Genomic DNA, 13,710 nt, shown 5'->3' on the forward strand with positions numbered 1-13,710 from the left:
TCGGGTATTTTATGGACTATAAAAACTGTAATCATTGATTGGTTTTGCCTTTTATGGTTATCAATTACGAGTATTTCATTTTTACCAAGGGATTGCAGTAACACGCGCTTGTTAACTTCACAAGAATTTATCTTATTTAAACTTATATAAAGTCGTAATTTATCAAAATTTAATAGAACTAAGGGTCTATTCTAATTTACTGAAATGAGCTGAAGTGAACTAATTTGTTTATGAGAAAAGGAAATTAGGAACTGAACATACCCTAATTTGTACATAAATGATCCTAATCTTAGTGAGTTTTATTATTTTTGCTAAACTTAATTTAATGATCCTTTTGGTATGTTACATTATTGATTCATAATATAAATGCCCATCAACTTTAATTTAAAGCTAAATCATTCATGAAAGGAAAGAAATTAATATCTCGTGACTCTGTGGTTTTGTTAACAAATTATGATTTTTTTCATGAATGAAAATAAGAAGAATGTTATTACTTTGTAATAAACAACGTGACTTAGGCTATATTTTATTCATCACGCTATTCATCATGATTTGCTTAAGCCGTTGAGCTTATCTTAGGGCCTATGCACTTCAGCTTAATTTCAGTTCACTTCAGTTCAGCTCCAATCAGTTCAGTTCAGTTCAATTCATTTCAGCTCCTAATTTCGTTCTCTCATTAAATATTCATTTTAGCTCAATTCAATTCAGTTCAGTTCCAATCAGTTCAATAAATATGAACAGACCCTTGCTTAGGCTTGTTAATTGTTTCATTTTAATATAAAGCTGGTAATATCTCAATGGTTATCATCTTCGCCCAAAATTATCTTGTCTAAACTTATACGAAGTGGCAACTTTTACTTGTATGAACTTAATATTAGTAATTAACACTTTAAATATATCAACCCCTCTTTTTGGCAAGGTTTTTCTGAAGCACATTAGCCAGCCCTTGCTAATTTCATTTTGTTTTAGCTCCAATGGTTAAGCTAGTAGCAAGAAATTTTCAAAATTACAAGTAACTAAGCAAGTTCGTATTTACAACCATTAGAGATGCTTAAAACTTTCTAGTCAATTGTGTTATTGAAATCATAAATATAATGCACAATAACTTTATTTTAAAGCAAGCTAAAATCGTTTGTGAAAGGATAGAAATCAATATCATTTGATTAAGAAAGCAAAGTATGATTAATTTCTTGAGAAAATAAAAGGGACTTGTTATAATTGAACAACATGTCTAAGGATATAATATGTATTTGATTTAGCTTTAATTGATCCGCGCTCTTACGCGTGGGATGCTTCGACTGTTCATGGCCTGTTTGAATCTGATACAGCGGCTAGAATTCTCTCGCTAGATAGGCCGGTGCGTTTGATGGATGACTTTGTCTATTGGAAGTTTACTAGGGATGGTGTTTTCTCAACTAAGTCTGCTTATGCTAATATTTGTGGGAATGGTTCTATGGGTAATGTGGATTCTCAATCTCTTCTTCTCTAGTGGAGAAAGTTTTAGGACATGCCAATTTTGCCTCATTGGAAACTATTTGGTTGGAAATTGTTACACAATGCTTTGCCTTTAGCAGCCATTCTTTCTACCCGAGGGATTCCTATTGATCTTACATATGCTTTTTATCACTCTTCTGAAGAATCTCATTCCCATCTGTTCCGAGACTGCTCAGCTATCTGTGGTCTTTGGAGTTCTAGTGTCTTGGATATTAGATGGGATTTTATGCGTCTTCCGCAGTTTGAAGACTAGGTAACTCGAACGGTGTCCCAATTTTCGAAGTTGCACAATTGGGATGGCATCTCGTCGTTCTATGCTATGTTGTGGGCTATTTGGATTACTCGCAACCAGCTACGGTTTTGTCGGGCTGTTTGGTCACCGGACTCCATTGTCCACTTAGCAACTGATTGGAAGACCCGTAGAAAGTGTGCATAATGCTGGAAGGCTTCGGTTTTATCTTCCAATGTGATTACTTTTGTGGCAAGTTGGTCAGGGCAGTTCTTATCCTTACAGGGTTTACCTGCTATCGATCCTACGGTCTGTTTGGTTATAGATGGGGCTTGGGATTGTTTATCGAATAGAGCAGGTGCAGGTTGGATAGTTCGGGAGGTCGATTCTTTGGAGGTTACTTGGGGGTGGGTGCCGTGCTTTCTTTGCCGCCTCGGCATTGCAGACGGAGTTGCAGGCTTGTTTATGGGGTTTGGAGTATGCATTGCATAAGGGTTTTTTGAAAATTCGAATGTATACGAATTGTGCTGATCTATTGGTTGTCCTTCCTCATTCGGGGAATATGGACATTTCGGTTTTCTGGCTCATTCAGGAATTGTGGGTTTCTATTCAGAGTCTCCTGGTATGTCAAGTTCGTAAGGTTCCTCGTTCCTGGGTGTCTCCAGTTCACTGGTTGGCTGGTTGTGCTCGTCGTCGTCAGTTACTTTATTTCGTGTTTTAATTTTATTTTGGCCTAGGTTTGTTTGTTTTGTTCTTTTTTTAAGCTCTGTTGTAAAAGAAAAAAAAAAGTAAATATAAATTTGATCAAACTTTTTGTAAAGTTAAAAATATTTGTGAAAGAATAGATATCAATATCTCGTGATATAAAATAGTGTAATTTTTTACACGAGGAAATAAAATGGACATGTATCAATGAACAGAGTGATTTAAGGTCTATTTTATTCAAAATAATTTGCCTAGGTTTATCTTATTTACACTTATCTAAGTTAATTAAACTTAGCTTAACATGTCTTACTTGAAATAAACATATATAATATAATTAGTACTTTGTAAAAATGATTTTAACTCATTAGAAACCAGGTGGGTTGTTATTTCTTAACTTAACCTATTTTAAAGAGCAAATATCTTTACTATTGAAGTTGAGTGATCTAATAGTTTACATAAAATAATAATATTCAGTAAAAATTATTTCAATTCAATAAAAAAAATTCTGATCCGGCAAAAATAAGTTCATCAGTTATGCAAAAAATAATTTCAATTTAGTAAAAATAAGCTTTAATCCGTAAAAATCAGTAATCCAAAAGAACAAATATAATTGAAAATTAGTCAAATGAAATTAATATGTAAATCTAATTTTAGCTCAATAAAAATAATTTAAGTCCACTAAAATTAATTTCAGTTAAGTAAAATTAATTTTAGTTTAGTAAAAATAATTTCAATTTAGCAAAAACAAGGTGAAGAGAATAGGGCCTAAATCTAATAAGATCAATTTATTGAACATAGCATCACCAATGTTTATAGTAGATAAGGACATGCTTGTAATTTTTAGAATATTAAAATCATTAGCTTTACTTTTGTTAGAGTTAGGTCCTATTTTACTCACTTGATATATGATGAATCAAAAATAATTAGACTTACTAGTTTTTATTGATTATATATTAGACTTACTTTTATTGAACTTAAATTATTTTGGTCGATAAACAAAACTTATTTATTGAACTTAAATTATATTAATTGGATATAGTTTTAGATGAAGAGAATAGGGCCTTGGTTTAGCCTAGAAAATAGCTTGTATGAATAAAAGTTGATTGACTAGTGAGTCTCATGCATTTTATTAACAATCTAATTCATAACCATTATCCTTTTCGGCTTTAAAAAAAAGGTTCTTTTATTGTTGGATTACAAGCTAACTAAAAAGAGGAATAACTTAAAATCTTACTTGACATGACAAATCTAATTTCACGATTAGCTTGCCATGGCCCATGGGAGATGCTATGAATTTTTTCAGAATGAACATTTGTTCAACTTAGATCTCTTCACCAACATGATTACTTTTATAATATTAATTATATTGACGTATAAAATTCCTCTTAAGCCATGTTCACTACTTCACCTTAATAATTTTACTGAACTGTTATTTTTTTTTTACCTAATTAAAATTGATTTTTAGTACTTAATTTTGCTAAAATGAACTTATTTTTTCGAAACAAAACTTATTTTTATTGAATTTGACTTAGTTTTACTGAATTGAACCTATTTTTGCTAAACTAAACTTAATTATACTGAACTGATAGAACTTATTTTACAGGTTAAAATTTCTACTAATTGAATACTAAATAAAACTTACTTTTCTAATAAATTCAATTCAAAAAAAATAATCAGTTCAACAAAAATAATGTAAAGAAAACACGGGGCTAATTATATCAACCTATCTCTTTCGTAAAGATTAAATTCCATGCATTAATTAGATGTGTTGATAAAAGTATAGGACCTGTTCTCTTCAGCTTAATTTCAGTTCAGTTCAATCCAGTTCCTAATTTTTTTCTCTCATAAATAATTCAGTTCAGCTCAACTCTGTTCTGTTCAGCTCAGTTTAGTATTAGGGGGCCCTTAGTCTAGACGGATCTAGTTTAATGTTTGAATTATGCCTATACATCGTGGCCTTACAAGCCAATTTTATTTATTTATTTATTTTATTCAATTTAAATTTGGATTAGGTTGTGTCTAATCAGATTGGATAAGCTTTTGACACCTTTAATATCACTAACATTACATTTTACAAGTACTCCCTCTGTCCCTCAATTAGATACCTATTTCTATCTATTATATATGTGAGGAATAAATGCTAAAAATAGACATCTAATAAAGGGATGGAGGGAATACTCTCTTCGTTCTTGAAAGAAGGTTAAATTTAATAGTTTTGCATAGTTAATAAAGAAAATAAGATAGTTGGAAAACAATGGTTAGATGTCACATATATCGAGGGTTTTTGTGCGAGGCTGACTACACCATGTGACCGCTTGTAAAAGAATAAGATAGTTGGAAAACAATGGTTAGATGTCACATATACTTCGTATGATTTTGTGCTCATATATCAAGTATTAAGACATTAGATTAACTTTCAAAATAGGAATATTTATATTATAAGTAGGTAAATAATTTTGTAAATAAGAATATTTGCATTAGGTATATGCAAATTTTGATAAATGGGGATAATTTTATGGAAAAAGTTTATGTAATAGGAAAATGTGTAAAAAAAATAAGGAAATTTTTTAAATTACCATCCAAAAATGTATCCATTTTCAAAATAACCGCCCGTTTTATTTTTATTTTTATTTTACCATCCCTTAAATTAAAAAAACTACTCAGATTACAACCCATTTCAAAATTCTGGTGGATTTTTGTTATGTGGACCCACCAAATGGCTAGTAACGGCTATGTCTAAGCATTACAATCAGCCATGTCTTCACTCCACCTCCCCCTTAAACTAGTTTATTGAGTACAAGACAACCTAAAACCAAAAGAAAACAACTAAAAAAAACCAAGAGCTTGCTATCTGAATTGCCACTACTACTGATCATCTTCTTCCTGCCATCACTAAGAATCGTTGGGTGGGCCCCACATAAGAGAAATCCATCGGAATTTTAAAATGGGTGGTAATCTGAGTAATTTTAGAATTTAAGGGGTGGTAAAATAAAATAAAAAAAAATTAACGGGTGGTTATTTTGAAAATGGATACATTTTTGGGTGGTAATTTAAAAATTTCCCAAAAAATAAATTATTTTAATTTTAAAAATAATTACGGAACCATTAAAAGGGATCACTAAAAAGGGCAAGTGTATGAAAGTGAGGGATAGCTCATTTGGTTAGGGCTTTCCTCTTGGTTTTAAGGAATTTTGGGATCGATTTTCATCACCCGCCATAGTGGCACTCTAAACACCAAAAAAAGGGCAAACATAACCTCGTTCTGGCATATAAATGGAGTAGTTTTGTATGAAAGGGAGAAAAATTATATTTCCTCCATTTCTTTTTAGTTGCATCACTTTCTATTTAATAAAAACGAAAAAAGTATTAAAAAAAAGTAGAAATTATTAATGTATAAAAGTATTTTTAAAAGACCCTTGATTGAAAGTTGGAGTGTAAAGGAAATCTCTATTTTTAATGTATTCTTTGTGATGTTTGATCACGCATTTTTAAGGGGGTACAAACTTTTAGGATTAGACTAAGTGTCATCTGGCTTATTCTAGGTTGTTACTCCCTCCGTTTTTAAATACTTGCTCTACTTTTCTTTTTCGGCCGTTTTTAAATACTTGCTCCATTTTCTTATTTGGAAAACTTTTACAATATTTAATTAATTTCTCTCATCAAGTGGACCCAACAATATTAATTCCATATTCTCTCTCCTTCAATTCTCTCCACTACTTTGGTTTTTTTTATAATTTTTTTACACTCCAACATCACAACCCTTAGGGCTGCATATAAGCATTAAATTCACTCTTGAAAATTGTATAAAAGTAGAAATTAATGACAAAAACACGCGTAAATTAGTGTAATCAGTGTGTTTTTCTCAGAATTTTCTAAATTTAAACAATTTTTTAAAGTGTATTTAATACTCACTCCATCCCCTATTGATAGTCCCTTATGTGCATTTTTCACGGAAATTAATAAACACAAATAAGAATAATAAAAGCACATTGAAAAAGTAAATTGACATTGGGTATGCAAAAAAGTAGAGAGAGAAAGTAATAAAAGTACATGGGAAAATAAAATTTATATGGAAAATTTAAATTTGCACAAATATTGTTGCAAATTGGAGGGAATTTTGGTAAAAATATTAATATTAATGATTGTTGGAGAAAGCAAATGGGGTGAATATTTTGGGACTAAAATTTACCCATAAAGGGCTATCATTTGAGGGAGTATTTATATATAGCCTTAAGAGTCATGTATAACAATTTTTTTTTTTAATTTTTTTTTAAAAATGAGACAATTCACAAATTTCGAAAAATAACCGAAAAATAGAGAAATGGAGCACCCACATAAAAGTGGGCACTAGGCAGAATGACAGGTACTTGGAGTAGTAATTAATGTGGGAGTCCAGAAAAATAAATGAAAAGGGAATGAAATACCAAGATACTCGTGATTACTTTACCCATTATTTCTGTTTGCTAGTACTACTATTACGAGTTTTTGGCTTAGTAATTAATTTTACTGTTTATCTTTATGGCATCTCTTATCTCTATGTTAACAATTTTATGGATTTTTTTACCCAATTTAGAGGTCCACTTTTATCCTTAGCTTATCCAACTAGGTGTACAATTTCGTTTGCTATGGCTTTTCCACTGGCCCATCCACGTATTTGTCCTTTACCATTACTTAAATTTTACACTATTTATTTATCTTTTATTATGGTTAAGAAAAATGGTCTAATGACTTAGCCATGTACGAGTTTACTCGGTCTAGTTTAACAAGCTACTAAGCTAGACGTTAAAGAATTGGTGACATATAAGGTGAGCAAACTAGACCCTTGATTGAAAGTTGGAGTGTAAAGGAAATCTCTATTTTTAATGTATTCTTTGTGATGTTTGATCACGCATTTTTAAGGGGGTACAAACTTTTAGGATTAGACTAAGTGTCATCTGGCTTATTCTAGGTTGTTACTCTCTCCGTTTTTAAATACTTGCTCTACTTTTCTTTTTCGGCCGTTTTTAAATACTTGCTCCATTTCCTTATTTGGAAAACTTTTACAATATTTAATTAATTTCTCTCATCAAGTGGACCCAACAATATTAATTCCATATTCTCTCTCCTTCAATTCTCTCCACTACTTTGGTTTTTTTTATAATTTTTTTATTCTTCCACCAACCCCACTACCTTCATATTTTATTACTTTTCCCAATTTCTCCTAAAACTCCGCACATGGAGAAATGGAGCAAGTAATTTAAGAATGGAGGGAGTACTAGTTAATAAGAATTTAACATGTGACAATACATAATTGCAATGTATTGGAGTGTAATCATTTGTAGTAGTTGGAATTTCACAAACGCATATTACGTTGTTAGATTATTATGCTATAGCTATGTTGGTTCTCATGCATGTAATGTATGATTTATAACGTGTTATATTTCTAAATGATGATTTTTGTGAAAGTGGATCTTATGGAAATAATGCTACTATCTATCAACATTCATGAAAAGAATGAGAGTGAAGAATAGCTCAAGTGGTTAGAGCTTCCCTCTCGATTCTAGAAGGTCATGGGATCGATTCTAGAAGGTCATGGGATCGATTCTCACCCCATCCTTGTAGCTTTCTAAACACCAAAATATATTCATAAAAAGAATGCTACTATCTATCAACATTCAAGAATAGAATGCTACATAATCTTGTTTTTCTCACGTCTTTGATTTCTTTCAATTATTTTTTTGGTGAAGTTTGATTTAAAATAAGAGGGGGAAAAAAATATAACAAACCATCTATCTAAGCCACATGTTATTTTAGAAGAGTAAGTTTTGCGTGAGACCGGATTCACTGTGAGGTCCCGTTTACTTCACCTTATTTTGCTGAACTTAAATTATTTTTACTGAACTTAAATTAATTTTACTGAACTGAAATTATTTTTGCTGAACTGAAATTATTTTTACTGATTTTCAATTATAATTCTTATTTAAGAAAACTGAATCTTACTGAACTGAACTTATTTTTACTAAACTGAAATTATTTTTACTGAACTGAAATTAATTTTACTTAACTGAACTTATTTTTACTAAACTGAAATTATTTTTACTAAATATTATTTTTTTAAGGTGAAGTGAACAGGGCCTGAGTCTAATATATACTTCGTATGACATTAATAATCTAATATTTGACATTTTTTAACTTAATATCTGACATTAATAATCTAATATCTAACATGAGAAATCTAATATCTGGCATTTTTTCAATAAGTCTTGTGCAAGGCGGGTTTACGTTACTTTTATTGTCAAATGGTCAGTTTGAAGGTAACTTTAACTATTTTTATGGTAACTTTAATCACTTAAAGGGTAACTTTTAATTTGTCATTGGTTTAAATTTTATTTTAATGTGTAATTTACTTATAGATTCATGATTACAAACTGCAAAGGCAAGTATGAGTAATCTAATACATTATAAATTTTTTATAACATAAAATTTATTATTAGAAAAATAATAGTAACTTTGTGGTATAAAGGGTACCTTTAAATACTTTTATGATAACTTTAACTCGTCTTATAATAAATTAACGTACACCAGTCTTTTTGGAGAATTTGTAAATAATCTAATAATATAATGTCAGATATTAGGTTATTAATGTCAGATTATTGGACTCATCCTGAGTCCGATTCACCCAATTTTTTTTTCGATTTTAGAATCAATAACATGAAACAAGTCTTTTAGTATTTTTTAGTTGACACGTTTATACTTTTGTTATTATTCACAAATTCTACCCTAACTAGCTTTTGTAATTTATTAATTAGAATAGTTGTCATGTGAAATTTATCCTATCTCAATGTATATTTTAAAAGTATGTATATCAATCTTTACATTTTTTACTTATAAATAATTAAACTTATTAACGATTGAATTTTTGCATAACAAATAATATGATAAACGTGTGAACTAAAAAACAACCGAAGTAAAGTGTACATGCTAATATATATCAATGTATCATATGATATATTTTGTTCTGGCTAGTTAGAGATTAACCAAATTAAAGTAAAATAAAATTCAATAGTGCTACTACGTACAATTTATAGTATAATTTTTTTCTAGTTAGAGAAACCGTACAAATGTAAACCTGTTTTTTTAAGAGTAAGAAAAAAGAATATATTAGGAATCTCTCTTTACGAGGGAAATTCCTAATGCATCAGAATTGAAGAAATAATAGAGTACAAAGATAAGGAAGTACAAATAGTAATGTCCTGTAAACTTGCTTGTATGACATTATTTCTAATGCATATCTATCTAGAAATTAAACTGTACAAATGTGAACTTGCTTGTACGGAATCTAATGTATATCTATGAATACCCAGCCAATTCTATGTCTTGTTTTAGGAAATCCCAATTTTGTATGTTTAATATTAATATATTAATATTCATATCTTGGGTTTGGTTTATAATTTTAAGAATTTTAAACTCACACCTTAAACCTTTAAAATGGGGTTTAGAAACTTAGGTGGGGGGTACATTTGGCTCATATCAATACTTTTAGGTATTAAATAAAAAAAAAGCTTCATTTCAAGATCAAACCAAATATATGGTATTAAGAATCAAGTTCCAAATTACGTATGTTATGGTTTAATTTCAAATTCTAATCTCATACTATTCCATGCATTCGGAGAACCAATCACTCCCTCATTTGATTTCTATGGAGAGAATGAAAGAAATTAAACCTTTTGTTTTTTTGAGAAAACGTTGTAGGTGTCCTATATAGATAGCTTGTCCATCAAAATATAGGGAGAGACCTCACAAGGGACATGGTTCTCCCAAACTTGTTCTACACCGAAAGGAGTTAAACGGGCTAAATTATGAGCCACTACATTACCCTCCCGTTTAACATGACACCAAACAACAGAAGAAAAAGAAAAACAAGAATATAAAATTTCATCTAAAAGCGCATCCAAGTCAATGAAGAAGATCGCAGCTTTGGTTAAGCGATTGATGATGACTTCGCTATCGGACTCGATTATGACCTCAGACAAGCCATACCGTTTTTCAAGTTTGACAGCTAATGCGATCGATTTCCCCTCTGCAATAACTGCTGGCCAATATGCTCTTACTCTTCTAGCCGCGGCAAAGAGAACTTCTCCCTTCCAATCTCTAGCAATCACTCCCATTCCTACCCAACCATCCTCGTACAAGGAAGCATCACAATTGAGTTTAACAATACCTTCCGATGGTGCTTTCCATTTCTTAGGGCTGCGGCATGGGTTGTGCTTGACTCCCCCGTACAATAAGTTGTGAGTCAGTGAGTATGCTCCCTAATTATGGGATGATAAATTTCTTTGCCGTTGAATATCATCTCATTTCGCCTATGCCATATATTCCACATTAAGATCGCACCTTTACTCACTTTTTTTGCATCCAACTTGCTCCATGAGTCAATTAAATCCAAGAAAGACATACCGGTTGGCCACATCGACATCTCAACACAATCACATTCCACCCAAAGCTCACGAACTGTGTGGCAATCGAACATCGCGTGCTGGATGGTTTCTGGACAGTTCACGCAACATGGGCAGTCCACCACATCACTCATGTGCCTGTAATTGAGGTATGCTCTCACAGGAAGTCTTCCCGTACAAATACGCCACAGAAAATGGCGCACCTTTGGAGTAACCCCAAGTCCCCAAATCTCCACCCATGCCTTGTGGTAAAGGTCCAAATTACATGATTTGCCAATCATGTAGGCCGTTTTCACCGAGTAGCTACCATCATTCGAGAAGGCCCACATTAAGGATTCTTGAGCATCGTTCGAACATAAAGGGATCGCTAGAATACTACGAGTATCCTCTTCATTGAAAATATTTTTAATGCGATGAATATCCCACTGTCGAGTTTCATGGGGTCTATCAAGTCACTGACCCAAGTCACTTCTTTAGAGCAAGGAGAGGTAATGAATCTGGAAGTGCCATTATCGACCCAAGGGTCACGCCATATGTCCACCGATGCTCCATTCCCTATCCTCCATAGCAATCCCTCTTTGAAAAGGGCTTTTGAAGACCATATGCTACGCCAAGAGAAGCTACCACCATATCCCAAGCTAGCCTCAAGAAAGTTCTTACCCGCATAATATTTCGCACTCAACACCTTATTAAGAAGGGAATTTGGGTTGCTAGTCAGCCGCCATGCTTGTCGACCCAAAAGAGCATCATTGAAGTGAAGGAGTTATGTCTTCGTCGTGTGCAATTACTAGATATATAATTGGATCAAATTATGGAGATAATTAAGTCCGGACATTTGGGTCGTCGTTTTGCCATAGCTAGAGGTACTTACGATCTTTGGACTAGTAAAATAGGCCAAAGCCCAATTGGACGGATCCTATAAGGTCACACAAAGGGGCTAGATCGAGCATTAGAGGACGAGGCCCATCATGGGCCTCATCACTCTAGGTGGCCGACCATATGGGGCTTTAAGAGGCTATTGGGCTTCGTGCCCTAGTCTAATTATAATGAGATTATAAATAGACTAGGTGCCTAGGTTTGCAAGTAAGGAATTAACTGATCATTTAGATCAAACCCTAACTAGCAAACACGAAACCAACCCCCTCTCATACTCCCTCTCTCACGGCTCTCTCCTCCTCCTAGGCGCCGGTGGTGTCTCGTGGTGGTGGTGGTTCGCGCGGTGGTCGGTTGTCCGAAAAGGTGGTGATCGCGGTTTTCCTCAATCACTCGACCAATCTAGTATTGGTGGACGGCTCGTTCGAATCTCGTGGACTAAGTAGAGGAGCAACACTTGGGGCTCTATTCTCTCCCTGATTTGCCTGTCGAATAGCTTCGTGGAATTCACGCTTCAAAGGTATGATTATGTGTCTTGTGTGTTATGCATGCGATCCTTGGATTAGGTACTCTATTGAATATGATTCATATATATTATTTCCGCTGCGTAGTACCTATAAACTCCTACATGAAGACCTTTAAATCTCGGAATCCCATCCCCCATAGGCATTTAGGGGAACAAAGGTCCTTCCAACTTTTCCAGTGAACTCTCTTTTTATCCTTCTCTTGCTCCTGATAGGAATGGTGTCCTTCGAACAAGTGTATTATTCCGATAGAGGGTTCGGAATTATTAGAAAGCTAATTATTCAGTGAGGTCAAGTGATCTAAATGCCTAGATGGAGGCCGCTTCCGATCAGTGATATTAATGTATAATTAATATTACAGCTTAATTTTGACTGAACCCTTCGGGTCACGCCCAAGCAACTAACGGATCGACACGACGAATTAATTCGGAAGGAATTAATGAGTCACTCGAGTAATTAATATTTAGACGTCAGAAATTCGAGCTTGGAGCGTCGAATCCAAGCGTTGGAAGTCGAGTCGAAATAATAAAGGACGAGACGGTAAAATTACTAATAAATCAACAATTTACCAAAATACCCCTACGATCGGAATGCCCCGAGCAAACCGATGCCTAGGGGCATTTGGTAAAGCCGAGGTGGCTAGAAAACGCACCAAGCCGAGCCTAGGTTGGCTGGTGCGAGCTAGCACACCATGGTTAGCATGGTGCTAGCCACGGCAGCTGGCCAAGGGCAGCAGCCGCAACCAAGGCCAGCAGCTAGATGGGCCGAGGCTGCAGCCGCAAGCCTCCCCTTGGCCGCAGCTGCTGGGCCTTGGCAGCAGCCCAACCGGCTGCCTTAGTGCTCCATTTGGGGTGCCACATGGCAGCCGGGTATTGGTCCTTCAAGTGTGTAGGTGGCCGGATATTTAGAGCTTCTTGGGGATCAAGTTTGGTCCCCTCCCCTCCTTGTGGTCCTCACCTAACTCTTCTCCTAAATGTGCCACTTGTTGATTTATTAGTTGCTAGATAATTAATTTTATTTTTGATTTAAAAATAAAAGGAATAATCAATTCTCCCACATTGATAGAAGAGCAAATCTCACTCATGCTTTTCCCTATAAATACCCAAGTTGGGGTATGGGGAAAATCACTTGAGCAAGGTGTTAGAAAAGGCATCTCCAATGAGAAAACCTTTAAACACATATAATTACTCGAGTATTAGGTCGGGCTTAACCTCTAAGAATTGGACCTTTGTCGGGGTCGGGTTGCGGGTGGACTTTCATAGGAGGTCTTCGTGTGAGCGAGACTAAAAGCTTTCCGAAGTAAGAGCTCTTGTTGTGAGCGAAGCACGCGTCAAAGGTATTAATCTTTCCTTAATCCTTGTTGTTTAAGTTAATTATGTCTTGTGATTATATTAATTGTGAGTGTGGTCTTGGCTCGGGTTTTCTTCCGCGGTGAGTTGGACTCATCAAA

At 33.8% G+C, this 13,710-nt stretch overlaps 1 protein-coding gene across 1 annotated transcript; it reads right to left on the bottom strand.

The window, feature by feature from the left end:
• Positions 1–10,164: 10,164 nt before the first annotated feature.
• Positions 10,165–11,192, bottom strand: LOC145566310 (uncharacterized). Its single transcript, XM_081625768.1, has 2 exons — positions 10,812–11,192; positions 10,165–10,719 (listed from the first exon to the last, which is right to left on the bottom strand). The coding sequence occupies exons 1-2, from the start codon at positions 11,190–11,192 to the stop codon at positions 10,165–10,167; spliced, it is 936 nt and encodes a 311-aa protein (XP_081481894.1).
• Between the last annotated feature and the right edge of the window lie 2,518 nt (positions 11,193–13,710).

This window comes from Chenopodium album, chromosome 11 (genome assembly GCF_948465745.1).
Source record: "Chenopodium album chromosome 11, dcCheAlbu1.1, whole genome shotgun sequence".
Lineage (NCBI taxonomy): Eukaryota > Viridiplantae > Streptophyta > Magnoliopsida > Caryophyllales > Amaranthaceae > Chenopodium > Chenopodium album.

What these genes read in the sequence shown, in the direction of transcription:
- LOC145566310 (XM_081625768.1), bottom strand. Translation starts at nt 11,192, where the DNA reads ATGTGGGCCTTCTCGAATGATGGTAGCTACTCGGTGAAAACGGCCTAC. An exon ending in GCAAGTTGGATGCAAAAAAA is followed by an intron (nt 10,720 to 10,811) that starts GTGAGTAAAGGT and finishes TCCCATAATTAG; the next exon opens with GGAGCATACTCACTGACTCA.